The sequence below is a fragment of the Melanerpes formicivorus genome, unplaced genomic scaffold, assembly GCF_026170545.1.
Source record: "Melanerpes formicivorus ecotype bairdi unplaced genomic scaffold, bMelFor1.0.p_v2 SCAF_102, whole genome shotgun sequence".
Lineage (NCBI taxonomy): Eukaryota > Metazoa > Chordata > Aves > Piciformes > Picidae > Melanerpes > Melanerpes formicivorus.
In genome coordinates this window covers 1,956,337-1,983,430 of record NW_027142454.1, presented here as the reverse complement: position 1 = coordinate 1,983,430, position 27,094 = coordinate 1,956,337, and the positions used below count along the sequence as shown (strand labels likewise).

Sequence of the window (27,094 nt, the reverse complement as noted above, 5' to 3'; positions counted from 1 at the left end):
CTTTAGGGGGGACATGGGGGGGGGGTGGTTTAGGGGGAGTAGTTTGGGGGGGGTATGGTGGGGGTCAGTTTAGGGGGGCATAGGAGGGGGGGTTGGGTTAGGTGGGGGGTGGTGTTGGTATGGGGGGGTGGTTTAGGGGGGGCATGGGGGCGTTGGTTTGGGGGGGCATGGTGGTCATGGAGGGGGGTGGTTCAGGGGGGCATGGGGGGGTTGGGTTAGGTTGGGGGGTGGAGGGTGGTGTTGGTATGGGGGGGTTGGTTTAGGGGGGGCATGGGGTGGTGGTTTAGGGGGGCATGGTGGGGGTTGGGTTAGGTGGGGGTGGAGGGTGGTGTTGGTATGGGGAGTGGTTTAGGGGGGGCATGGGGGGGTTGGTTGGGGGGGTATGGGGGGCGTGGAGGGGGGTGGTTTGAGGGGGCATGGGGGGTTGGGTTAGGTGAGGGTGGAGGGTGGTGTTGGCATGGGGAGGGTGGTTTGGGGGGCATGGAGGGGTTGTTTTAGAGGGGGCATGGTTTAGGGGGGCATGGATTGGGGGTTGGGTTAAGTGGGGGGTGAGGGGTGGTGGGCTTGGTTTAGGGGGGCTTGGTTTAGGGGGGGTTGGGCGGGCATGGGGGTGGTTGGGCTGGGGGTTGTGGGCTGGGGGAGGTAGAGGGGGGCAGTTTGGCTAGGGGGGTGGTGGAGGGGGGGGTTGGGTTAGGTGGGGGGGGTAGAGGGTTCAGTTCAGTTGGACTTGGATGATCATGGAGGTCTCTTCCAACCTGGTTGATTGTGCTGCAAACCTCAGAGGGAAAATTCCTTCCCAGCTGCACGACAGATGGTGCTAAGGGATCTTTGTGCCCATGGCTGACAGCAGCAGGCTGCTGCCACCTTCTTTTTTTGGCAAGGTGCTCCTAGAGCAGCAGCAGGGTGACTGCTCTCATCAGGTTAAATACAGGCTGCTGCTTCCAAAGAGTCCTGAAGTGTTAGGACAACTGCAAGTATGAGAGACCAGTGCTCAGCACACACCCTCTTAGGTATTGTCAAGGTGTGTTACTGGACATAGCAGATTGGAGTCCCAGCATGGTGAGGGTTGGAAGAGACACCTCTTGAGATCATCAAGTCCAACCTCCATGCTAAAGCAGGGCACCCACAGCAGCTTGCTCAGGATCCCAATGGCCAGGTAGCTTTAGAATCTCTCCAGAGGAGACTCTACAACCTCTCTGGGCAGCCTGCTCCAGAGCTCCAGCACCCATACACCAAAGAAGTTTCTCCTCATCTTCAGATGGAAATTCTTGGGTTCCAGTTTGTCTGATGCCCCTTGGCCTGTCCCTGGGCACCACTGACAAGGATCTGGCTCCAGCCTCTTGCCCTCCACCCTTTATCTCTTGCTGAGCATTGCTCAGCTCCCCTCTGGGGCTGCCCCTCTCCAGGCTCAACAGCCCCAGGGCTCTCAGCCTTTGCTCCTCACAGAGATGCTCCAGGCCCCTCAGCACCTCCATAGCCTACTTGATTCTCCCTGTACTTCTGGGCTCTGGGAAGTCCAGAACTGGCCCCAGTACTTCAGCTGTGGCCTCAGTAGGGCAGAATAGAGGGGGGAGGAGAACCTCCCTCCTGTTGGCCACACTCTTCTTCATTAACACAAGTTGACCATTGACCTCCTTAGCCACGAGGGCACATTGCTAGCTCATGGTGAACTTCTTGCCCACCAGCACTCCCAGGTCCTCCTCCACAGAGCTGCTTTCCAGCAGGTCATTCCTCACCTATCCTGCAGGGGCTTGTTCCTCCCCTGGTTGAACTGCCTGAGGTTGCTGCCTTTCAGCTCTCCAGCCTGTCCTGGTCTCACTGCGTGGCAGCACATCCTGATGTGGTTTCAACCACTCTTCCCATCACTCCTTGGCCATCGGCACTGAGCTCAGGCTCAGATCCAGGATTTTTTTTCAAGTGATTTGGGATCTCAGCCTGCTTTCATTCCTGTAACTTCTTGTGACAGCTGAGGAGGCAGAGGTGCTTAGGACAGAGAGCTTTTTGTCTTGTCCCTCCCTCAGCTTTTTCTGCCTCACAGCCCTTGCTCCAGCCTCGTGTTCACAGGCTGCCACACACCTCAGTGGCATTCTTTGTGCTGCACACACAGAGCTTATGTAACAGTGACAAACAGCTAACCTGCTGGCCAAGGTTATCAGTGCCCAGAGAGCACCACAGCAAGGTTATTTCTTTCCCCTTCAATCTCTGTGCAGTGTCCTTCTGCTTCACTCTCTGCCCTGAGGTTTGGTTCTGACAGGCCAGCACACCTTGCCACCTCCCTTGGTTGTGAGGGGCCCATCTCTGAGGTGCCTTTTGCACAGATCCCTTCTGCTTGCTCTGAGCTACTCTCACACGTGACAGGAGCTCAAGCTGTCAAGTGCAACCTATTGCTGTGTGAACATGTGCTCTCTGCTGGGTTTGGAGTTCCCTTGTCTTCTGCTTTGTCTAAGCCACTGGGTCCTTCTCAGCCCAGAGCCACAGAGGCTGATTCCCTCTCTCCTTCCCTCTCTCCTTCCCTCTCTCCTTCCCTCTCTCCTTCCCTCTCTCCTTCCCTCTCTCCTTCCCTCTCTCCTTCCCTCTCTCCTTCCCTCTCTCCTTCCCTCTCTCCTTCCCTCTCTCCTTCCCTCTCTCCTTCCCTCTCTCCTTCCCTCTCTCCTTCCCTCTCTCCTTCCCTCTCTCCTTCCCTCTCTCCTTCCCTCTCTCCTTCCCTCTCTCCTTCCCTCTCTCCTTCCCTCTCTCCTTCCCTCTCTCCTTCCCTCTCTCCTTCCCTCTCTCCTTCCCTCTCTCCTTCCCTCTCTCCTTCCCTCTCTCCTTCCCTCTCTCCTTCCCTCTCTCCTTCCCTCTCTCCTTCCCTCTCTCCTTCCCTCTCTCCTTCCCTCTCTCCTTCCCTCTCTCCTTCCCTCTCTCCTTCCCTCTCTCCTTCCCTCTCTCCTTCCCTCTCTCCTTCCCTCTCTCCTTCCCTCTCTCCTTCCCTCTCTCCTTCCCTCTCTCCTTCCCTCTCTCCTTCCCTCTCTCCTTCCCTCTCTCCTTCCCTCTCTCCTTCCCTCTCTCCTTCCCTCTCTCCTTCCCTCTCTCCTTCCCTCTCTCCTTCCCTCTCTCCTTCCCTCTCTCCTTCCCTCTCTCCTTCCCTCTCTCCTTCCCTCTCTCCTTCCCTCTCTCCTTCCCTCTCTCCTTCCCTCTCTCCTTCCCTCTCTCCTTCCCTCTCTCCTTCCCTCTCTCCTTCCCTCTCTCCTTCCCTCTCTCCTTCCCTCTCTCCTTCCCTCTCTCCTTCCCTCTCTCCTTCCCTCTCTCCTTCCCTCTCTCCTTCCCTCTCTCCTTCCCTCTCTCCTTCCCTCTCTCCTTCCCTCTCTCCTTCCCTCTCTCCTTCCCTCTCTCCTTCCCTCTCTCCTTCCCTCTCTCCTTCCCTCTCTCCTTCCCTCTCTCCTTCCCTCTCTCCTTCCCTCTCTCCTTCCCTCTCTCCTTCCCTCTCTCCTTCCCTCTCTCCTTCCCTCTCTCCTTCCCTCTCTCCTTCCCTCTCTCCTTCCCTCTCTCCTTCCCTCTCTCCTTCCCTCTCTCCTTCCCTCTCTCCTTCCCTCTCTCCTTCCCTCTCTCCTTCCCTCTCTCCTTCCCTCTCTCCTTCCCTCTCTCCTTCCCTCTCTCCTTCCCTCTCTCCTTCCCTCTCTCCTTCCCTCTCTCCTTCCCTCTCTCCTTCCCTCTCTCCTTCCCTCTCTCCTTCCCTCTCTCCTTCCCTCTCTCCTTCCCTCTCTCCTTCCCTCTCTCCTTCCCTCTCTCCTTCCCTCTCTCCTTCCCTCTCTCCTTCCCTCTCTCCTTCCCTCTCTCCTTCCCTCTCTCCTTCCCTCTCTCCTTCCCTCTCTCCTTCCCTCTCTCCTTCCCTCTCTCCTTCCCTCTCTCCTTCCCTCTCTCCTTCCCTCTCTCCTTCCCTCTCTCCTTCCCTCTCTCCTTCCCTCTCTCCTTCCCTCTCTCCTTCCCTCTCTCCTTCCCTCTCTCCTTCCCTCTCTCCTTCCCTCTCTCCTTCCCTCTCTCCTTCCCTCTCTCCTTCCCTCTCTCCTTCCCTCTCTCCTTCCCTCTCTCCTTCCCTCTCTCCTTCCCTCTCTCCTTCCCTCTCTCCTTCCCTCTCTCCTTCCCTCTCTCCTTCCCTCTCTCCTTCCCTCTCTCCTTCCCTCTCTCCTTCCCTCTCTCCTTCCCTCTCTCCTTCCCTCTCTCCTTCCCTCTCTCCTTCCCTCTCTCCTTCCCTCTCTCCTTCCCTCTCTCCTTCCCTCTCTCCTTCCCTCTCTCCTTCCCTCATACTGGCTTGAGAATATCTGCCTCCATTACTTGGTGTGAGTGATGTCTGTGTTGACAGGAGATAAGGGGCAGATGGGGATTTCTGCTCCTCTTATTTTCCCCAGCCTGCTAGTGGTGGTAGTCCAAATGAAGCTGGCCCATGCTCCAAGAGAAGGGCTAGCAGAGGCCCAGCACATAACCACATGGCCTAGCAGAATTGGTGGCTGGGCTGAGGGCCAGCTGGAAAGCTGCTTCACTCAGGGGGAATGGGCAGAGAGCATACTGGAAATGCTTTCTGGGCACATGAAATATGTATGCTTGGATCCCCTTGGCAAAAGAGCTTCTGTGTAGTGGTGTCAGTCTTCCTCTGGGCCTAATGATGTGGGGGTTCTGTCCCTCACTGAGCCCAGCTGTAGGCCTGTACACAGGTGCTGGTGTCTAGCAGGTTGGAAAAGGCTCATAATGCTTGCTGTCTGTAAAAGACCTCTCTTGTTTCACTCAACTTGCTCAAACTCTGCTGCTTTCCATGAAAGGAAAGACCTGGGCAGGTAGGCAGAGAGGAGCCCCATGAAGTTCAGCAAGGGCAAGCTGTAGGGTCCTGCAGCTGTGGAGGAATAACCCCCTGTACCAGTAGAGGTGAGGGGTGACGTGCTGCTGGGCAAGAAGTTCACCATGAGTTAGCAATGTGCCCTCGTGGCTAAGGAGGTCAGTGGTCTACTTGTGTTAATGAAGAAGAGTGTGGCCAACAGGAGGGAGGTTCTCCTCCCCCCTCTATTCTGCCCTACTGAGGCCACAGCTGAAGTACTGGGGCCAGTTCTGGACTTCCCAGAACTACTAGGAGAATCAAGTAGGCTATGGAGGTGCTGAGGGGCCTGGAGCATCTCTGTGAGGAGCAAAGGCTGAGAGCCCTGGGGCTGTTGAGCCTGCAGGAGGGCAGCCCCAGAGGGGAGCTGAGCAATGCTCAGCAAGAGGCTGAGGCTGAAGGAAGAAGAATGTGGCCAGCAGGTGGAGGGAGTGGGCCAAAAGGCTGTGGCTAGACTGCTGTCAGTGGTGCTCAGCGACAGGACAAGGAGAAATGGGCACAAATTGGCACACAGGAGGTTCCATTTGAAGATGAGGAGAAACCTATTTGGTGTGAGGCTGCTGGAGGCCTGGATCAGGCTGCCCAGGGAGGTTGTGGAGTCTCCTTCTCTGGAGAGCTTCCAATCTCAGCTGGCCACTGTGATCCTGGGCAAGCTGCTATGAGTGCCCTGCTTTAGCAGGGGGGTTGGACTGGATGGTCTGCAGAGGTCCCTTCCAACCCCCACCATGGTGGGGCTCTGCTTCTGTGAAAGCACAAAGTTCTGGAGGAGGCTCAGGGGAGACCACCTTGGTCTCTACAACTACCTGAAGGGAGGTTGTAGCCAGTTGGGGGGTGGGCTCTTCTCCCAGGCACCCAGCACCAGAACAAGAGGACAGAGTCTCATGCTGCTCCAGGGGAGGTTTAGGCTGGAGGTGAGGAGAAAGTTCTTCCCAGAGAGAGTTGTTGGCCATTGGGATGTGCTGCCCAGGGAGGTGGTGGAGTCCCCATCCCTGGAGGTGTTCGGGAGGGGATTGGATGTGGCACTTGGTGCCATGGTTTAGTAGTCATGAGGTGGGGGTTGCTGAAGGGAGGTTGTAGCCAGGTGGAGGTTGCTCTCTTAGGCAAACAGCAGCAGAACAAGAGGACACAGTCTCAAGCTGCTCCAGGGGAGGTTTAGGCTGGTGAGTAGAAGGAAATTTACTCCTAGGCTGCCTGTCCTTTGGTGTCCAGGACCCTGCTCTGGACCTTTGTATGCAAGCTGTGCTGTTGCTACCTGCTTACCCTCGTTCCCCAGTGCTTTCAGATCAAGGCAAGCAGAACTTGGGTCCCTTCATTATGCAGCAGCTCATTTCTTTGCTTGCTTTAGTTTCCAGTCAGGGCCAAGCAGAGCCCCATCAAGCTCCTGCAGAACATGGAAGTGAAGCAGCTGAGCAGGCTGGAGTCCAGCAAAAGCAGGTAGGATGACCCAAAACGCTTTCAGAGGCAGATCCAACGTGGTCAGTGCTGCATTTGCCTGAAAGGAAGAAGTGTGACTTCTCTTTTTTTAAATCCTAGAGCAGTCCAGTAAAGAACCTGGAGCCATCAGTTCCTTATGCACCACTGTATGAGGAGGAAGGGGACACCTGTGCCATCTGCTTGGAGCAGTGGACCAACGCTGGGGCCCACCGCCTGTCGACGCTGCGCTGCGGGCACCTCTTTGGTTACACCTGCATCGAGAAGTGGCTCAAGGGACAGGCAGGGAAGTGCCCCCAGGTAAAATGGGCCTTTCAGGGCTTAACTTCTGCTGCAGGCATGGCCACCCTGACTGCTTGCTGCCTGAGGAATTCTGCTGCCAGAAAGTTTTGGGGCTGTATCTAGGCCAGGAACGTCTAGCAGTGCTCTTAAGGCTTGGATTGTCTCCCTGAAGCAGAGCGCTTGTGAGGAGCAGACTCAGAAGTTGGAGAGCTCAAATGCTTAAACCTGTGACTGGCTTCAGAATGCTGCACTCTGGTCCTGGAGTGTGGGAACAACCAATTCCTGCAAGCCATTAACTGAGCATCAGGAAATGCTGTCCAGGGCAAGAAATCTGGCTGAGAATCATAGAATGGATTGAGTTGAAAGGGACCCTAAAGATCATCCAGTTCCAACCCTCTTGCCATGGACAGGGACACTTCCCACTAGAGCAGGTTGGCTCAAAGCCCTGTCCAACCTAGACTTCAACACTCCCAGGGAGGGGGCATCCACACCTTTCTCTTCTGTTTGGCAGCAGATCTGCTTTTGCAGCCTTGAAGCAGTTCAGGTGCTTTTGGTAGCTTGCAGAGGGCAGACAGAAACACCTTGACTCTTCCTGTCCATTTGCAAGTGATGGTGCTGCTGCTTTAAGGCTCTTTTGGCAGCTTGCTTTCATGGGTAATGCTGATCTCTTCCTTCAAACTGGAAGAAGCTGGGTGTAGATCAGACAGCAGGAAGAAAGTTTTCACCATGAGGGTGATGAGCCACTGGATCAAGTGGCTCAGGGAAGTTGTGGGGAGTCCAAACTTGGAAGTATTCAAAGCCAGGTTGGATGGGACCTTGAGCACCCTGGGCTAGTAGGAGGTGTCTCTGCCCATGGCAGAGGGGTTGGAACTAGGTGATCATTAAGGCCTCTTCCAACTCAAACCCTTGTTTTGTGATTAGGTTTCCACTTCTCTGATGTGCTTCCTTGCCTTACTCCTTTTTTTCCCAGGCAGGAATGTTGGCAAAAAGTAGGTCAGAGAGTACCTTTTAACTCAGGTCCAGTCCTATTGCTTCCCAAGTGTGTGGCTGGGAGTCCAGGATTTCTTTGGCTGTCTCATTTTGAGACCTTCCAGAGTCTTGCTTGACTTTGGGCAGGATTCCTTCCCTTCAAGAGACTTCCTGGGATTAAAACCTAAAGAATCAGTGTTGCCATAGCAAAGGCCCAAGCCTTCTTTTTCTTGCCTCTGTCAGTTCTGTCTGAGCTTTTCTTCACCCACTCCAGCTCAGGCCCAATTCTCAGAGATGTTCTTGGCATCTTTGCTCTCTGGAATCTTGTGACTGCTTTCTCCTTGAACCCTAACAACTTGCAAGGGGAGCTTTACTCCCTTTTTCTGTCTTTCTTTCTAGGGATGTAATGACTAAAACTTCCTTAGGTAGAACTTGCTCTGGAGGGAAGCTAAATCATCTTCCCCTTGGTCTCCAGCCACTGTCCTTTGCAACTGGGTGTTCCCTGGCTGAATAGTGCAGGCTTGCTGCCTGTGGTGCTCTGTATACTAAGTGACTCAAGTGCAAGTTAGTGTGAAATTGCAGCATTCCTGATCCTACCAGGGACTGCTGCTGCCTGCCAGGACAGCTGCCTTAGCACTCACTGCTCCCCAAGGCAGCTCTTTACCAAGGGGAGGGGATGTTCTCTGATCTGGATCTGTTGCCCACCCTGCTTTTGTGCTACTAAATAATAGAATCACAGAGTTGTCAGGGTTGGAAGGGACCTCAAGGCTCAGCCAGCTCCACCCTCCCCCCCCTGCCATGAGCAGGGACACCTCACACCACAGCAGGTTGCTCAGAGCCCCCATCCAGCCTGGCCTTAAAACCTCCAGGGATGAGGCTTCTACCACCTCCCTGGGCAACCTGTGTCAGTGTCTGTGTTTTAATGGCAGGTAGGAATTTAGTCCTCAGCAGAGGTGAACTTGATCTGACTATTCTCTGCTGCTTCTCTGATCACCAAAGCACATTTGCAAACCACTCAGCTTGCAGATGCTGTCCTTTCTTCCACGTCCCAGCTCAACAGGAGGGATTGTCCCCCTCTTTCTGAGGTGAAACTAAGGTCTCAGTGGTCACAACCAGGCACACACAAAGGCTGAAATGCCTGAAATCAGTGGAGTGTTGGTGTTTCATGCTGACACTGGAATGCTGCTGTAGGATGTGATTGAAGGAGTGTAGTAAGGGAACAAGAGTTGAAGGTATCCTTGGGGCTTCCTGAACCCTTGTCCGTTGGCCTCACAGTGAGGTTTTCAACACAAGAGATTGGGCTGGAGTCTTGGGTTTTAGGTCCTTGTCTGGTTATTTTGGTCCTGAAATTTACTTGCCAATGAGAGAGAATCACAGCCCCCCAGCATGGTGGGAGTTGGAGATCATCCAGTCCAACCCCCCTGCTAAAGCAGGGCACCCACAGCTGCTTGCCCAGCAGCACAATGGCCAGTGGGGGTTGGAATCTCTCTAGAGAAAGAGGCTCCACCACCTCTCTGGGCAGCCTGCTCCAGGCCTCCAGCACCCTCACACCAAAGATGCTTCTCATCATCAGATGGAAATTCTTGGCTGCCAGTTTGTGCCCATTTCTCCTTGTCCTGTCCCTGGGCACCACTGAGCAGAGCCTGGCCCCAGCCTCTTGCCCCCCACAGCTCCTTTAACTCCTGCTGAGCATTGCTCAGCTCCCCTCTGGGGCTGCTCTGCTCCAGGCTCACCAGCCCCAGGGCTCTCAGCCTTTGCTCCTCACAGGGATGCTCCAGGCCTCTCAACAGCTTTGTAGCCTTTGCTGGACTCTCTCCAGTAGTTTCCTGCCTTACTTGAACTGGGGAGCCCAGAACTGGACCCAGGACTCTAGGTGTGGCCTCCCTAGGGTGGAGTGGAGGAGGAAGAGAGCCTCCCTTGACCTGCTGGCCACACTCTTCTTAACTTTTAGTTCTTGTCAGTGGTGCCTCAGCAGCATAAGTGTAGTGAGGAGGCAGGAGCTGCCTTGGTGAAGGTGCAGTGGGGTCCGTGAGCCTCGCTGGAGCCCCGGTGCCTGCCCGAGGCAGCCTCTCGCAATTGGGCCCTGCTCATTGTTTGTGCTTGTGGAGTTGTCCTCGAGCAGATGACCTCTGCCTTCAGGGCCACGAGGGTTGCTTTGAGAATGCTACTCTCACAGCTTGTTTGGAGAGCTGATGAATTCCTGGAGGTGAGCTGCAGCTGTCTTGTGTTGCAGTGCAACAAGAAGGCGAAGCGGTCCGACATCGTGGTCCTCTACGCTCGCACGCTGAAGGCGCTGGACACCGCCGAGCAGGAGCGCATGAAGAGGTACAGAGTCTCCACCTGCAGTGGCACCTCACTGCTCACATGCCACTCCAAGCTGTCCCCAGGCTTCTACCTCCTGATTGAATCTGCTGGCTCCTCTGGAGCAAGCTGCATTCCCCTGGTGATTGGTGTGAGTGGGGCCGGTTTAAACCGTGGCCTCGCTGCGCTGCCCATGGCTTCCCTGGCATCTCAGAACGGCCTAGGTTGGAAAGGACCTCAGATTGCATCTGCTCCAACCCCACTGCCATGGGCAGGGATGCCTCTCAGCTAGACTTGTTTGCTCAGAGCCTCATCCAACCTGGCCTTGAACGCCTCCAGGGAGAGAGCATCCACAGCCACTCTGGGCAACTCATTCCCGAGTCTCAGCACCCTTGTATTGAAGAACTTCTTCCTAAGCTCCAGCCTGACCCTGCCCTCCCTCAACTTCAAACCATTCCCTCCTGTCCTCTTGCCAGACACCCTTATGAAAAGTCCCTCTGCAGCCTTCCAGTACCTGCAGGGATCCTACAGGAAGGCTGCAGAGGGACTTTTCATGAGAGAAGGAATGGTTTGAAGCTGAGGGAGAGCAGGGTTAGTCTGGAGCTGAGGAAGAAGTTCTTCAGTGTGAGGGAGGAGACCTTATTGCTGTCTACAACTACCTGAAGGGAGGTTGTAGCCAGGAGGGGGTTGGGCTCTTCTCCCAGGCAACCAGCACCAGAACAAGAGGACACAGTCTCAAGCTGTGCCAGGGGAGGTTAAAGCTTGAGGTGAGGAGAAAGTTCTTCACAGAGTGAGTTGTTGGCCATTGGGATATGCTGCCCAGGGAGGTGGTGGAGTCTCCATCCTGTATGCCTGGAGGTGTTTAAGGCCAGGTTGGATGAAGCCTTGTGCAGCTGTGTCTAGTTGAGAGGTGTCCCTGCCCATAGCAGGGTGGTTGGAGTAAATAATCTCTGAAGTCCCTTTCAACCTAAGCCATTCTGTGGTGGTTGTAGGATCTCTTCAGCCCTTGGAAGGCAGCTCTAAGGTCCCCCGCTGGAGTCTCCTCTTCTGCAGGCTCCACAGCTGCAGCTCCCTCAGCCTGTCCTCTTAGCAGAGGTGCTCCAGGGTGTTCTCTCCAACAGAATGACTTGAGTTCATGCCTTGCAGCAAAAGTGATCTTGTGCTGTGTCTTGAAATGCCACCGGGGGGGAAGGTGCAGAGTGGTTGCCCAAAGCTGTGTTGCTGATTCCTCGCTGGCCGTGGGAAGCGAGGCAGTTCCTGCTGGAGGGGGTGAGGGGCTGACCTTTTCTGCCAGCCCCTCCTGCACCCATTCAACACAGAAATCTCCTGGGTGAATCACTTTCCACCTTGCTGTGTCACACTCTCGGTGTAGCTTTCCTTCCCCAAGGTCAGCAAGCGTTGCTGTGACTGCTCTCCCTTCCCCACCCCTGCTCCCAGCTCCAGTGTAGCCTTTTGAATTGAAAGCAGAGAAAGCAGATAGGAAAATGAGGACTAATTTCCTTGCAGCCTGATGCTGTCACAGATACTCTCCTGCAATGAAAAGGCTGCAGCTGAGTTCTCCTGAATTTAATTGGGGTTGTCTTCACCCCTCTCTAGCTCCACTGCTGTCCTTTCAGTGCTGCCTTGCAACAGAAACCTCACTGTCCTGCTCATTATCCATCAGAAATGATTCAGGAGTAACTGTCACAAAGGGAAAAGATCTCTTCTCTCCAGATTGCCACTGCCTGATGGTGTTGGAACTGCACCTTTAGAAGGGTCATGCTGCTTTGACTGGCCTGACACTGCCAAGCAAATGCTAAGTAAGGCTTTCTCCAAAGCACAGAAGGCATTGGGGTGTCTCAGCGCTGTGATCTCTCATGGAGAGGCAGTTGTCTAACTGCTGCCTGTGTCTCAGCCTTGCTGCAGCCCTTCCCCTTCAAGCTGGGAGGCAGACAGCAGTGACAGCCCAGCTGGCTGGCAGTGGCTGCCCTGTGGCACACAGCCACCACTGGAGGAGAAACATGAACCCTGATGCCTGCATGTGGCCTTGAACTAGGCATAAGGTTGTGGGGCTTGTTCCTCACTGAAAACAAAGAACCTGCAGGCTCTGGCTACTTGTGTGAAGAATCTTTGCCCTAGGTGAATCCAGCACTGCCTGTGTGCTTGCTGCAGCAAGAAGAAAATCAGGTGAAGGAGCTGTAGGGAAGTCACCCAGCTCTGTGCTTGGTGACAACCCCATGCATGCTCCAGGCTTGGGGCAGAGTGGCTGCAAACTGCCCAGCAGAAAAAGAGCCTGGGAGTGTTGGCTGAAGTTGAGCCAGAGGTGTGCCCCTGGAGGCCACCAGCATCCTGGATCAGCGTGGCCAGCAGGACCAGGGCAGTGCTTGACTTCCCTGAACTGGGTGCTGGTGAGGCCACACCTCAAGCACTGGCTTTGGTTTTGGGCCTCTCAATCCATTGAGGGGCTGGAGCACATCCAGAGAAGGGCAGCCAAGTTGGTGAAGGGTCTGGAGAACAGGGCTGGTGAGGAGCAGGAAACTGGGGATGTTTAGTCTGGAGGAAAAGGGGGCTGAGGGGAGACCTGCCATTCTGCAGCTTTCTGAAATGAGGTTGGAATCATGTGGCAGACCTAATAGCAGCCTTCCAGTACCTGAAGGGGGCTACAACAAGGATGGAGAGACTGTTCCCAAAGGCCTGCTGTGACAGGACCAGGGGCAATGGCTTCAAAGTATCACAAAGGTTGGAAAAGATCCTCAAAGATCATCGAGTCCAAGCTGTCACCACAGACCTCATGACCAGACCATGGCACCAAGTGCCACATCCAATCCCCTCTTGAACACCTCCAGGGGTGGGGACTCCACCACCTCCCTGGGCAGCACATTCCAATGATGAATGACTCTCTCAGTGAAGAACTTTCTCCTCACCTCCAGCCTAAACCTCCTCTGGCACAGCTTGAGACTGTGTCCTCTTGTTCTGGTGCTGGTTGCCTGAGAGAAGAGACCAACCCCTTCCTGGCTACAACCACCCTTCAGGTAGTTGTAGAAGGCAATGAGGTCTCCCCTGAGCCTCCTCCTCTCCAGGCTAAGCAACCCCAGCTCCCTCAGCCTCTCCTCACAGGGCTGTGCTCAAGGCCTCTCCCCAGCCTTGTTGCCCTGCTCTGGATGTGTTCAAGTGTCTTGATGTCCTTCCTAAACTGAGGGGCCCAGAACTGGACACAGGACTCAAGGTGGGAAGTAGGTAGGGAAGGGCAGATTTAGATTGGATGTGAGGAGCAAGCTCTTTACTATGAGGGTGGTGGAACACTGGAACAGGTTGCCCAGGGAGGTGGCTGAGGTCCCTTCCCTGGAGATACTCAACTCAGTGAGGCCCTGGGCAGCCTGATCCTAGTTGGGGATGTCCCTGCTGAGTGTGTGTGTGGGGGGTCAGACTGGCTGATCTTTGGAGGTCACTCCCAGCCTGGACCATGATTGTCAGGGTTGCCTTTCTCTTGTTGCTGCAGCTCTTTGGAGCAGGAGCAGAAGCTGAGGAGGGAAGCAGAGCTGGAGTCCGCACAGAGCCGCCTCCAGCTGCAGGTTCTGACGGATGAGTGCAGCAAGCTCCGCAAGCAAGTCCAGGTGAGGCTCTGACTGCTGCCAATACACTGAGCTTTCCCTGTCCCCTCAACACATCTTTTCCATGCTCCCTCAGAGCAGAGGAGACTGACTGGGAGTTTTAATAAGCAGCAAGATTTAGTGAACTCGTTTAGGGAATCATCAGGAGGATCCTGTACCTCCCAGCCTGCCACCTTTGCATCCTGCAGGAGGTTGCTCTCTTGAGGGCATTGAGTCCATCAGCAGAAAATTTGCAGCTGACAGCAAGCTGGGGGCAGGAGTTGATCTGCTGGAGGGTAGGAGAGCTCTGCAGAGGGACCTTGCCAGGCTGGGCAGATGGGCAGAGGCCAAGGGCAGGAGATTGAACACATCCAAGTGCCAGGGGCTGCACTTTGGCCACAGCAACCCCAGGCAGTGCTACAGGCTGGGGGCAGAGTGGCTGAGAGCAGCCAGGCAGAGAGGGAGCTGGGGGTGCTGGTTGATGGTAGGCTGAACAGGAGCCTGCAGTATGCCCAGGGGGCCAAGAAGGCCAAGGGCATCCTGGCCTGCATCAGGAAGAGTGTGGCTAGCAGGAGCAGGGAGGTCATTGTGCCCCTGTACACTGCACTGGTTAGGCCACACCTTGAGTCCTGTGTCCAGCTCTGGGCTCCTCAGTTTAGGAAGGAGGTTTTGCTGCTGGAAGGTGTCCAGAGAAGGGCAACAAAGCTGGGGAGGGATTTGGAACACAGCCCTGTGAGGAGAGGCTGAGGGAGCTGGGGTTGCTTAGCCTGGAGAAGAGGAGGCTCAGGGGAGACCTTCTTGCTCTCTGCAACTCCCTGCAGGGAGGTTGGAGCCAGGTGGGGGTTGGGCTCTTCTCCCAGGCAGCCAGCACCAGAACAAGAGGACACAGTCTCAGGCTGCACCAGGGGAGGTTTAGGCTGGAGGTTAGGAAGAAGTTCTATACAGAGAGAGTGATTGGCCATTGGGATGTGCTGCCTGGGGAGGTGGTGGAGTCCCCATCCCTGGAGGTGTTCAGGAGGAGACTTGATGGGGTGCTTGGTGCCATGATTGAGTTGATTAGGTGGTGTTGGATTGGCTGATGGCTTGGACCTGATGATCTCAAAGGTCTCTTCCAACCTGGTTTATTCTACTCTATTCAAGACTTGAAGTTGCCAGTGCAGCTTAGCAGTAGAGCTTTGGGTTTTGGCTGCTGATGTTGCAGCACCAAACTTCTCCTCACCTTTCCCTCTGCATTGTGCAAATCTCTGTAGTCAAGCTGTACTGGCCACTTCTTGGAGCAGTTAGGAGCAAAGTGCCACTTGGAAGAGTGTTTTGTGGTGTGTCAGGTGGGGTACTGCAGAGTGATGGCCTGCTGTGACCTGCCGAGTTCTCTTGTGGTATCAACACCTTCACCACAGTCTACTTTTCTTCCTGGTAGTAGAGCAAGTCAAGCTTTGGGGGGGGTCACAGGGGAAAGGTCCTTATGTTTACTACTTGCTGCCTGCTCCTCACTTCTCTGCTTGACTTCTGTATGTACCTTGTAACTTGGGAGTACTCATACAGGGCTTTGTAGTCTGGAGAAGAGCAGCTTGAGAGGGGTTCTGCTCAGTGTTCAGCAAGAGCTGAAGGCTGTGAGGGGTAAGAGGATGGGGCCAGATGCCTTTCAGTGGTGCCCAGCAACAGGCACAAACTGAAACCCAGGAAGTTCCATCTGAACATGAAGAAAAACTTCTTTGGTGTGAGCCCTGGAGGAGGCTGCCCAGAGAGGTGGTGGAGTCTCCTTCTCTGGAGAACAGAAAAGAAATAACCAGGTTGGAAGAGACTTTTGAGATCATCCAGTCTAACCTGTCACCCAGCACCATCTGATCAACTCAACCATGGCACCAAGGGCCTCAGCCAGGCTCTTCCTAAACACCTCCAGGGATGGGGACTCCACCACCTCCCTGGGCAGCACATCCCAAGGGCCAATCACCCTTTCTATAAAGAACTTCCTAACACCCAGCCTAAACCTCCCCTGGCACAGCTTGAGACTGTGTCCTCTTGTTCTGGTGCTGGGTGCCTGGGAGAAGAGACCAACCCCCACCTGGCTCCAACCTCCCTGCAGGGAGTTAGAGAGAGCAAGAAGGTCTCCCCTGAGCCTCCTCTTCTCCAGGCTAAGCAACCCCAGCTCCTTCAGCCTCTCCTCACAGGGCTGTGCCCCAGACCCCTCACCAACTTTGTTGCCCTTCTCTGGACACCTTCCAGCAAGTCAACCTCCTTCCTAACCTGAGGAGCCCAGAGCTGGACACAGGACTCAAGGGGTGGCCTGAGCAGTGCTGAGCACAGGGCAGGATGAGCTCCCTGCTCCTGCTGGCCACACTGCTCCTGCTGCAGGCCAGGATGCCCTTGGCCTTCTAACCTCACCTGGCCACTGTGATCCTGGGCAAGCTGCTGTGGGTGCCCCTGCTTTAGCAAAGGGCTTGGTCTGGTTGATCTGCAGAGGTCCCCTTCCAACCCCCACCGTGCTGTGCCTGTTCTGTGCTACCTTCCAGCAGTGCAGGGTTTTCCAAGAGCCTCTTCTGTAACCAGTTTGCTTCTTTTGTTGTTGTGGGAAGCAGATGGTGTCTCTCACTCTCACTTGACTTTCTCTACTCCTGGAGCCTATCTGGCCTTGGCTGTTCATGTCTGTGCATTAAGCAACATCCTCTTTGAAGTCTTCCTGTCTGATGTAAGATCAGGCTGGTGAAACTGGTTGCCTGAATTCCTGCCTTGCAGCTTTGTACTCACAGTCTCACAGTATCACCAAGGTTGGAAGAGACCTCAAAGATCATCGAGTCCAACCTGGCACCACAGACCTCATGACCAGACCATGGCACCAAGTGCCACATCCAATCCCCTCTTGAACACCTCCAGGCATGGGGACTCCACCACCTCCCTGGGCAGCACAGCCCAAGGGCCAACAACTCTCAGTGAAGAACTTTCTCCTCACCTCCAGCCTGAACCTCCCCTGGCACAGCTCAAGACTGTGTCCTCTTGTTCTGGTGCTGGGTGCCTGGGAGAAGAGCCCAACCCCCACCTGGCTACAACCTCCCTGCAGGGAGTTGTAGAGAGTGATAAGGTCACCCCTGAGTCTCCTCTTCTCCAGGCTAAGCAACCCCAGCTCCCTCAGCCTCTCCTCACAGGGCTGTGCCCCAGACCCCTCCCCAGCTTTGTTGCCCTTCTCTGGACACCTTCCAGCAGCTCAACCTCTTTCCTAACCTGAGGAGCCCAGAGCTGGACACAGGACTCAAGGTGTGGCCTGAGCAGTGCAGAGTACAGGGCAGGATGAGCTCCCTGCTCCTGCTGGCCACACTGTTCCTGATGCAGGCCAGGATGCCCTTGGCCCTCCTGGCCACCTGGGCACACTGCTGGCTCCTGTTCAGGCAGCTGTCAATCAGCACCCCCAGCTCCCTCTCTGCATGGCTGTTCTCAGCCACTCTGGCCCCAGCCTGTAGCACTGCCTGGGGTTGCTGTGGCCAAAGTGCAGCCCCTGGCACTTGGACTTGTTGAATGCCATCCTGTTGGCAAGGTCCCTCTGCAGAGCCCTTCTGCCCTCTCACTGACCAACCTCTGCTCCCAGCTTGCTGTCAGCTGCAGACTTGCTGATGACTGACTCCATCCCCTCCTCCAGATCATCAATGAAGATGTTAAAGAGGATGGGGCCCAGCCCTGCTCCCTGGGGCACAGCACTGGTGCCTGGCTGCCAGCTGGCTGTGGCACCATTCACCACCACTCTCTGGGCTCAGCCTCCAGCCAGTTCCTCACCCAGCTCAGAGTGCTGCTGTCCCAGCCATGAGCCGGCAGCTTACACAGCAGTTCACTGTCCAAGCTAAGGAGCAAATGGGTCCCCTTCAGACTTTGGCATAAGGAAAAGGTGAATGAGAGAGACCTGCAGGTCCCTGATGTCCTCCTGGGGTTGTTTGTGTGCCCAGATGACGGAGTATCAGGTCGAAGTGGTTTGAAGTCCCATGCTATGAAGATTAAGTGCCCTGTGTTCTTTAAGCTCTGTTCCAGTGTTCAGACTGCATTCATCACTGTCCTGCAGGGCTTAATGTGGCTGCTGGAAGCAATTTGGAGCTGCTTGTTTATACTGGGAGTAAACCCAAAGTAAAGCAATTTGCTGGGGAGCAGCAGGGAAGCCTGGACTAAGGCTCTGTGTTGTTTGATCAGGTTTTGAGCCTAACAAGTTTCTCCTCCCAGAGGCCATTAGTAAAGCAGCTGCTTGGCTTAGGACTTTGGAGGGTGGAAGGAGGTTTCTTGCCTAACCCTAGGTGGTTGCCTTCAGTGTTGAGTTTCTGAAGGGCATTGTCACTCCAGGTGTGGGGTGTGTGCAAGCAGATCACAGTGGTGAGGGTGGTGAGGACAGCCAAACACTGGGAGGGCCAGGGAGGGTGTGTGCTTTAAGGAGAGTGTGGCCAGCAGGTGAGGAAAGCTCTCTTCCCCCTCTGCTCTACTGAGGCCACATCTGAACTCCTGTGTCTAGTTCTGGGCTCCTCAGTTCTAGTTCTCCAGTAGTTACTGGAGAGTCCAGCAGAGGCTATGGAGATGCTGAGGGGTCTGGAGCAGCTCTCTGAGGAAGAAAAGCTGAGAGCCCTGGAGCTGTTGAGCCTGAGGAAGAGCAGCTCCAGAGGGCATCTGAGCAATGCTCAGCAAGAGCTAAAAGGTGGGAGGCAAGAGGCTGGGGCCAGGCTCTTGTCAGTAGTGCCCAGGGACGGAACAAAGGGCAGTCTGGAGAAGAGAAGGCTCTGAGGTGACCTCATTGTGGCCTTCCAGGATCTGAAGGGGGCTACAGGAAGGCTGGGGAGGGACTGCTCAGGATCTCAGGCAGTGATAGGAGTAGGGGGAATGGAATGAAGCTGGGGGTGGGGAGATAGAGGCTGGAGGTGAGGAGGAAGTTCTTCCCCATGAGAGTGGTAAAGGCCTGGAATGGGTTGTGCAGGGAGGTGGTTGGGGCCCTGTCCCTGGAGGTGTTTAAGGCCAGGCTGGCTGAGGCTCTGGGCAGCCTGATGTAGTGTGGGGTGTCCCTGCCCATGGCAGGGGGGTTGGAACTGGCTGATCCTTGTGGTCTCTTTCAACCCTGACTGATACTATGAGTGGGCACAAAGTGGAACCCAGGAGGGTCCATTTGGGCAGGAGGAGAAATGTCTTTGGTGGAGCAGGCTGCCCAGAGAGGTTGTAGAGTCTTATTCTGGAGAGCTTTCTACCCCCACTGGCCATTGTGATCCTGGGCAAGCTGCTGTGGGTGCCCTGCTGTTACAGGGCCTTGGACTGGATGATCTCCAGAGGTCCCTTTCAACCTCCACCATGCTGAGATTCAGGCAGTCTGGGCTCTAGCTGCAGTTTATTCTCTCTAGCTGCTTCTCCCCACACATCTTCCTCAAGAAGCCTTCTGCTGTGTTATCCTTGCATTTCCCTGGGGTTTGTTCATCACCTCCATGGCAAGCTGAGATCCAGGAGGCCATCACAGCAGCAAGGAGCATGCCCAAGGATCAGGAGAGCCCTGCCAAGCACCTCACAGCAAGGCACAAGGTGATGTTACCAAAAGCTTGCTCCTCTGAGCACAGTTAGTGGAACTTAGTCTGCAGGGCCCCAGTTTTAATCCCCTTGGTGATGTGCCTCCAGGAGGGACTGCCTGGCTCTGCTGGCTTGTGTTGGAATGTAAACACTGCCCAGGCCTGGTGGGTTTAATGGCCTGGTTTCCTTTCTAATAACTTGGGTAAGAGTTGAATGCTGAGTGCAGGTGACAAGGGGAGCCTGGGGAGTTCCCCAGAGCAGCCAATCATTTGTGATCTCTTCTGATCCTCAGTGGTGGTGGAATCCTCCTGCCTTTCAGAAATAATGAGGTTATTATTTGCTGTGACTGAAAGCCTCTCTCTTTTCAGCTACTCAGGGTTTTACTCTCTGCTTCCTTGAAACCCAAAGCTGTAACTTCCATTTGACCTGCCTGTTGGCTGTGGGGCAGGCTGTGGATGTGGTCTGCCTGGACCTCAGCAAGGCCTTTGCCACCATCCCCCACAGCAAACTGCTGGCCAAGCTGTCAGCCCCTGGCTGGGACAGCAGCACTCTGAGCTGGGTGAGGAAGTGGCTGGAGGCTGAGCCCAGAGAGTGGTGGTGAATGGTGCCACAGCCAGCTGGCAGCCAGGCACCAGTGGTGTGCCCCAGGGAGCAGTGCTGGGCCCCAGCCTCTTTAACATCTTCATTGATGATCTGGAGGAGGGCATTGAGTCAGTCATCAGCAAGTTTGCAGCTGACAGCAAGCTGGGAGCAGAGGTTGGTCAGTGAGAGGGCAGAAGGGCTCTGCAGAGGGACCTTGGCAGGCTGGGCAGATGGGCAGAGGCCAAGGGCAGGAGATTGAACACATCCAAGTGCCAGGGGCTGCACTTTGGCCACAGCAACCCCAGGCAGAGCTACAGGCTGGGGGCAGAGTGGCTGAGAGCAGCCAGGCAGAGAGGGACCTGGGGGTGCTGGTGGATGGTAGGCTGAACATGAGCCAGCAGTGTGCCCAGGCAGCCAGGAGGGCCAATGGCATCCTGGCCTGCATCAGGAAGAGTGTGGCCAGCAGGAGCAGGGAGGTCATTGTGCCCCTGTACACTGCACTGGTTAGGCCACCCCTTGAGTCCTGTGTCCAGCTCTGGGCTCCTCAGGTTAGGAAAGAGGTTGAGCTGCTGGAAAGTGTCCAGAGAAGGGCAAGAAAGCTGGGGAGGGGTCTGGGGCACAGCCCTGTGAGGAGAGGCTGAGGGAGCTGGGGTTGCTTAGCCTGGAGAAGAGGAGGCTCAGGGAAGGCCTCATTGTTCTCTCCAACTCCCTGCAGGGAGGTTGTAGCCAGGTGGGGGTTGGGCTCTTCTCCCAGGCAGCCAGCACCAGAACAAGAGGACACAGTCTCAGGCTGTGCCAGGGGAGGTTTAGGCTGGAGGCTAGGAAGAAGTTCTTCCCAGCCAGAGAGATTGGCCCTTGGGATGTGCTGCCCAGGGGGGTGGTGGAATCCCCATGCTGAAGGTGTTTAGGAAGAGCCTGGCTGAGGCCCTTGGTACCATGGTTGAGTTGATCAGATGGTGTTGGGTGACAGGTTGGGCTGCATGATCTCAAAGGTCTTTTCCAACCTGGTTAATTCTATTCTATTCTATTACCAGTGATGCATTAAAAGCTCTTTGGGTCTTTGTCTTTGCAGGAGCTGAAGGCTCTGGTGGCCCAGCACAACCTGAGTGCTTCTCAGCAGCCCAGCAGCTCCCGCAGCCAGCTGCCAGGCAGCCTCCCCTCCAGCCAAAGCCAGCGCAAGTACCACTTGGAAAAGGTTTTCCAGGTCTCTCAGAGTGGGAACTGCAGGGTAATGGCCTACTGTGACCCACTGAGCTGCCTGGTGGTATCAGCACCTTCTCCACAGTCTACTTTTATTCCTGGTAATGGAGCAAGTCAAGATTTTGGAGGGGGGATGTCACAGGGGAAAGGTCCTTATGTTTTTGACTCGCTGCCTGCTCCCCACTACTTTGCTTGACCTTTGCAGGTGCCTTCTGATCTGGGAGTACTCATGCAGGGCTTTGTAGTCTGGAGAAGAGCAGCCCCAGAGGGGATCTGAGCAATGCTCAGCCAGAGCTAAAGGTTGGGAAGCAAAAGGCTGGCACCAGACTCTTGTCAATGGCACCCAGGGACAGGGCAAGGGGTGGTGGGCACAAACTGCGACCCAGGAGGTTCCATCTGAACAGGACAAACTTGCTTGATGTGGGAGTGCTGGAGGCCTGGAGCAGGCTGCCCAGAGAGGTGGTAGAGTCTCCTGCTCTGGAGAGATTCCAGTCCCCCTTGGCCATTGTGATCCTGGGCAAGCTGCTGTGTGTGCCCTGCTGGAGCAGGGGTGGTTGGACTGCTGTGCTGAGAGAGCCAGGCAGCAGTGCAGGGGGGCCTGCAGGGCAGCTGTGCTGGGAGAGGGAGGCAGCAGTGCAGGGGGGCCTGCAGGGCAGCTGTGCTGGGAGAGGGAGGCAGCAGTGCAGGGGGGCCTGCAAGGCAGCTGTGCTGAGAGAGCCAGGCAGCAGTGCAGGGGGGCCTGCAGGGCAGCTGTGCTGGGAGAGGCAGGCAGCAGTGCACGGGGGGCTGCAGGGCAGCTGTGCTGGGAGAGGCAGGCAGCAGTGCAGGGGGGGCTGCAGGGCAGCTGTGCTGGGAGAGCCAGGCAGCAGTGCAGGGGGGGCTGCAGGGCAGCTGTGCTTAGAGAGGCAGGCAGCAGTGCAGGGGGGCCTGCAGGGCAGCTGTGCTGGGGGATGGAGGCAGCTGTGCAGGGGGGCCTGCAGGGCAGCTGTGCTGGGAGAGGCAGGCAGCAGTGCAGGGGGGGCCTGCAGGGCAGCTGTGCTGAGAGTGAGGCAGCAGTGCAGGGGGGCCTGCAGGGCAGCTGTGCTGGGAGAGGGAGGCAGCAGTGCAGGGGGGCCTGCAGGGCAGCTGTGCTGAGAGAGCCAGGCAGCAGTGCAGGGGGGCCTGCAGGGCAGCTCCCTGTGCTGAAGGGAGAACCATTGCCCCCAAACTGTAGGTGGATTGATCAGAGAATCCAACCAAAAATGAACAGCTCCAGAGCCAGACCCTGCTGACAGGAATGGTAGGAGCAGGAGCACTGTTTCCCTGTCAGGATGTAGGAAGCCAAGGTGTTATTGCAGCCCTGGTTTTGTCTCTGCTTACAGCCTGGGGCAAGTGACCTGGCCTGGGGACCGGTGCCAGCTTGCTTTGTCAATGAAATAAGTGCAGCATCAGGAGGCTGAGAGAGTTTATTTGCAGAGTGCTTTCTGAATGATGAAATTACTTGATTTGTGTAATGGTTTGGAGATTAATATGCCTTATCTAGGCATAACAAAATTGTTTCCTGCCTTCAATTGACCTTAGTTTTCTGGCTGCTGGAGCCAGGGAATGAATCCCTGAATGGAGGCTTTGTGGTGGCTCTTGTAGCAGAGGGTTTAAGTTCACCTGCAGCCATTGTTTGCACCTTGGTGGTGCTTTTTGGCTTTAACAGCCCTGTGATGCTGCTGGGGGTTATCTCAGCAAGACTGCCTTTGAAGGAACTCTCTCAGGAGCAGCTGGTTGTTGCAGCAGGAATGGGAAGGCTGTTAGGGAGTTTGCTCTTGCTGGCTGGGATCCATAAAGATGCAGCCTTGTTGTTGCTTGAGCTGAAGAACAGCTCAGGGCAGTTCTCTAGAATCATAGAAGGGTAGAGGTTGGAAGGGACCTCTGGAGGTCATCCAGTCCAACCCTCAGCCAAAGCAGGGTCACCTAAGGCAGGTCACATAGGAACACATCTAGGCAGGTCCTGGCAGTCTCCAGAGCAGGAGGCTGCACCACCTCTCTGGGCAGCCTGCTCCAGGCCTCCAGCAGCCTCACACCGAAGAAGTTTCTCTTCATGTTGAGGTGGAACTTCTTGGGTTCCAGCTTATCTCCATTGTTCCTTGTCCTGTCACTGGGCACCACCCAAAGGAGCCTGGCACCTTCATCCTGGCACCCACCCCTCAGATATTACAGACATTGATCAGGTCCCCTCTCAGCCTTCTCCAGACTAAACAGCCCCAAGGGCTCTCAGCCTTTCCCCATAGCTTCTGTTGGACTCTCTCCAGCAGGTCTCTGTCTCTGGAACTGGGAACTCCCAGTATTGCAGATGTGTTCTCACCAGGACAGAGCAGAGGGGCAGGAGAACCTCCCTAGCCCTACTGGCCACACTTTCCTGCACCCCAGGATACCACTGGCCATCTTGGCCCCCAGGGCACATTGCTGGCCCATGGAGAGCTTGCTGCCCACCAGCACCCAAGGTCTTTCTCCATGGAGCTGCTTTCCAGCAGGACTACCCCTCACCTGTTCTGGTGCCTTATGTTGGTCCTCCCCAGATGCAGGACTTTGCACTTGATGAGGTTTCTCAATCCCAGGCACTGCTAGAGGCTGGGCAGGGACTGACTGGAGAGCAGCCCTGAAGAAAAGGCCTTGGGGGTGCTGGGGGAGGAGAGGCTCAGCAGCAGCCAGCAGGGAGCACTTGCAGCCCAGAGAGCCAAGCAGAGCCTGGGCTGCAGCAGCAGAAGTGTGGCCAGCAGGGCCAGGGAGGGGATTCTGCCTCTCTGCTCCACTCTGCTGAGCGCTCAGCTGCAGCTCTGTGCCCAGCTCTGCAGCCTCTGTGCCAGGAAGGCTCTGGAGGGGCTGGAAGGTGTCCAGAGCAGGGCCAGGAGGCTGAGCAGAGGGCTGGAGCTGCTCTGCTCTGAGCACAGCCTGAGAGAGTTGGGGTTGTGCAGGCTGCAGAGGAGAAGGCTCCAGGGAGACCTTCTGGTGGCCTTGCAGGAGCTGCAGGGGGCTCCAAGAAAGCTGGGGAGGGACTTTGGAGGGGGTGAGGGAGGGACAGGACTGGGGGGGATGGATCCAAACTAGAAATGGGGAGATTCAGATTGGCTGTGAGGAAGAAGTTGTTCCCCAGGAGGGTGGTGAGAGCCTGGCCCAGGTCACCCAGGTCACCCAGGGAGGTGGTAGAAGCCTCGTGCCTGGAGGTTTTGAAGGCCAGGCTGGATGTGGCTGTGAGCAACCTGCTGTGGTGTGAGGTCTCTGCCTGTGGCAGGGGGGTTGGATGTGGATAATCCTTGGGCTCCCTTCCAACCCTGACAGTTCAGTGAGTCTCTCTACCCAGCTCTCCAGCCTGTCCACTTTTGCACCTCTTCATCCCACCACGCATGCTGTGGTTGTGCCATCACATTGCTGGTCCTGCACTGTCTGCTGCTTCTCCCTAACCTGCTTTATCCTTCTCCTGAGCCAGGTTGTGGTGTGAAGATGATGAGTGTGGCCAGCCTGAAGAGCAGCCAGTACATCCCCATCCACAGCAAACAGATTCGGGGGCTGGATTTCGGCCGCCGGTCGGACGGCTTGCTGCTCTCTGGTGCTCTGGACAACACTCTCAAACTCACCAGGTGAGCCCTGCTGCAGGGAGCAGCCTGTCCCACACCAGTCTCACTCACCACCAGAGACTGGACCTGAAGCATCTTGCAGCATTTGCTCCTCTGCTTTCCCAGATGGCATCAGGTCTGCGGGTGGGAGCTAACGGAGGGAGAGGCTGGTTGATGCTGTCAGATCTTGGGAGTCCTCAGCACAGGAGAGACATGGACCTCTTGGAGAGCAATGCTGGGAGGGCTGGAAGCTCTCTGCTGTGAGATCATAGTTTCATTCAGGGTTGGAAGGGACCACAAGGATCATCTAGCTCCAACCCCCCTGCCATGGGCAGGGACACCCCACACTAGATCAGGCTGGCCAGAGCCTCATCCAGCCTGCTCTTAAACACCCCAGGGACGGGGCCTCGACCACCTCCCTGGACAACACATTCCAGGCCTTCACCACTCTCATGGTGAAGAACCTCCTCCTCACATCTAGCCTGAATCTCCCCACCTCCAGCTTCATTCCATTCCCCCTAGTCCTGTCACTACCTGAGATCCTGAGAAGTCCTTCCCCAGCCTTCCTGTAGGCCCCCTTCAGATACTGGAAGGCCAGGGTGAGAGAGTTGGGGCTGCTCAAGCTGGAGAAGAGCAGGCTCCAGGAGACCTTCTGGGGGCCTTTCAGGGCTTCAAGGCACCTCTAAGAAAGCTGGGGATAGACTCTGGAGCAGGGCCTGTTGTGCCAGGCCAAGGAGTGATTCTCTGAACTGAAAGAGGGAGACTCAGAATGGAGAGAAAGGAGAAATGTTTGACACTGAGGGTGGGGAGAGCCTGGCCCTGGTTGCCCAGAGAGGTGGGAGATACCCCCTCCCTGGAACCATTGCAGGTCAGATTTGAGGCTGTGAGCAACCTGCTCGAGTTGCAGATGTCCTTGCTTACTGCAGTGAGGTTGGACTGGATGAGCTTTGAAGTTCCCTTCCCACCCAGACCATTCCATGATTCTATAATCAAATTTTAGGTGGAGGTGTAACAGAAACCACCTGTGAGTGATTCTAGAGGAAAAGTAACTCTGTGGGAAAGAAGCAACTGGGCCCAACTTGGCCCAGCTGTGTTGAGAAACAACAGTTGCATGATGCAGAGGATGGAGAATTTGCTGTCTGTTAGGCTTTGTGTGGGTGGAGGGGATGATGTGTGCCCAGATAAATGCTGGGCTCTGCTGGGGACTTGTCCCCTCCACAGGCAGGAGCAGGGAGGGGATTGTCCCCTGGGACTCAGCTCTGGGGAGGCCACACCTCGAGTGCTGTGTCCAGTTCTGGGCAGCTCAGTGCAAGAGAGATGTGGAGGTGCTGGAGCCAGGGCAGAGGAGGGCAAGGAAGCTGGGAAAGGCCTGGGGAAGAAATCTGATGAGGAGCAACTGAAGGAGCTGGGGCTGGTTAGAGTGAAACAGAGGAGGCTGAGGGGAGACCTCCTGGCTGTCTACAACTACCTGAAAGGAGGTTGTGGAGAGGCTGCTGCTTGTCTCTTCTTATAGGTCATTAGTGACAGAACGAGAGAATGGCTTCCAGCTGTGACTGGGGAGGTTTAGACTGGACAGTAGGAAGCATTTTTTCAGGGCAGGAGTGGTCAGGCACTGGAACTGCTGCCCAGGATGGTGGTGGAGTCCCCAGCCCTGGAGGTGTTTAAAGGTGGTTTGGATGTGGTGCTTGGGGCTATGGTTTAGGGCTGAACCCTGTAGAGCAGGGCTCTGGGTTGGACTTGGTGCTCCTGAGGGCTTTTCCAACCTGAATGCTGCTGTTTCATGCACTGATGCCAGCTTCTCTGATTGTACACTGGTGGCAGAGCAGGGAATTCACCTGGGATATGAAATGTGTAGAGAGTGGTGTTGGGCATGGGCTAGAGGAATGGGGGTTCTCTAGAGCTAGCAGAGACTTAGGAGCAGCTTGGAGTCTGAGAGAGAAATGTGTCCAGTCTGGGTAGAATTTGCAGCCTCTGAGTGTGCTTTCCTCTGCTCTCCAACCTCAGGCTGATACTTGACTGCCCTGTCTGCCTCTTCCTGCCTGCTTGGTTGTATTTGGAACTTGTGATCCTCTTGCCTTTATGCTCCAAGGCTATCTTGGAGTCAAGCTTTTGCTTCAGCAGCATCTTCATACTCCTTTCAGGTTCCCTTTGGAAGAAACCTCCCTTTTTGGTCACCTCTCTTCTCTAGTTACTGCTCTCATAGTCGTCCTGTCAAAGGGAATTATCCAAGATGCCTTGGAGTCTCTCTTCCTGACTTGTGTTTCAAGTAGCACCATGATGTTGGCTGGGTTTTCCCCCTCTTGTTTTTGGACCAGGCACTGCTCAAGCTCCCTGTCAGGTTTGTCTTTGTGCCTTGTTCCCCTTGTGCTTACCTGGAAGCAGTTTCTTGCTTCCCTGGAGTTCTGAGCCAGCTTCCCCAGGGAGAATCCCTCCCATGCTGTGAAGGATACCCAGAGCTGCTTTGATAGGTGCTGTCTCCTGCTGTTCTCAGCACGCTGATCCTGTGTTGACAGCTCTGCCCCTTGCAGCTGTGTTCTACTCCCAGCACCATCTCCACCTGGTGTTCTGGGTTGTGCCCCTCTCTGCACTTCCCTCTCTCTGCCTTCCACAGAAGGAGTGTCTAAAAGCACTCCAAATGTGCTCTCAGTTGCCTCTACCCTGCTCGCTGCCTTGCTCTTGCTTAAATGAGATTCTTTTGAGGCTCCTCTCGTGCAGACAGAGGGAGATCCTTAAGGAGAGATGCAAGCTGCAGAGATGAGCCCTGTGATCTCAGGAAGATGTGATGAGATTACAGCAGAGTCACTTCTAAGTGTTTCCAGAAA

At 55.6% G+C, this 27,094-nt stretch overlaps 1 protein-coding gene across 2 annotated transcripts in view; it reads left to right on the top strand.

The window, feature by feature from the left end:
- RFWD3 (ring finger and WD repeat domain 3) overlaps window positions 1-27,094 on the top strand; it is a 38,767-nt gene that overhangs the window by 5,168 nt on the left and 6,505 nt on the right. For both annotated transcript variants that reach the window (XM_068166534.1, XM_068166535.1), the window contains exons 4-9: window positions 6,189-6,277; window positions 6,377-6,574; window positions 9,759-9,850; window positions 13,305-13,419; window positions 20,561-20,789; window positions 24,146-24,296. In XM_068166534.1, coding sequence (XP_068022635.1) covers window positions 6,189-6,277; window positions 6,377-6,574; window positions 9,759-9,850; window positions 13,305-13,419; window positions 20,561-20,789; window positions 24,146-24,296 — 874 coding nt within the window. The remainder of the gene's footprint in view (window positions 1-6,188; window positions 6,278-6,376; window positions 6,575-9,758; window positions 9,851-13,304; window positions 13,420-20,560; window positions 20,790-24,145; window positions 24,297-27,094) is intronic.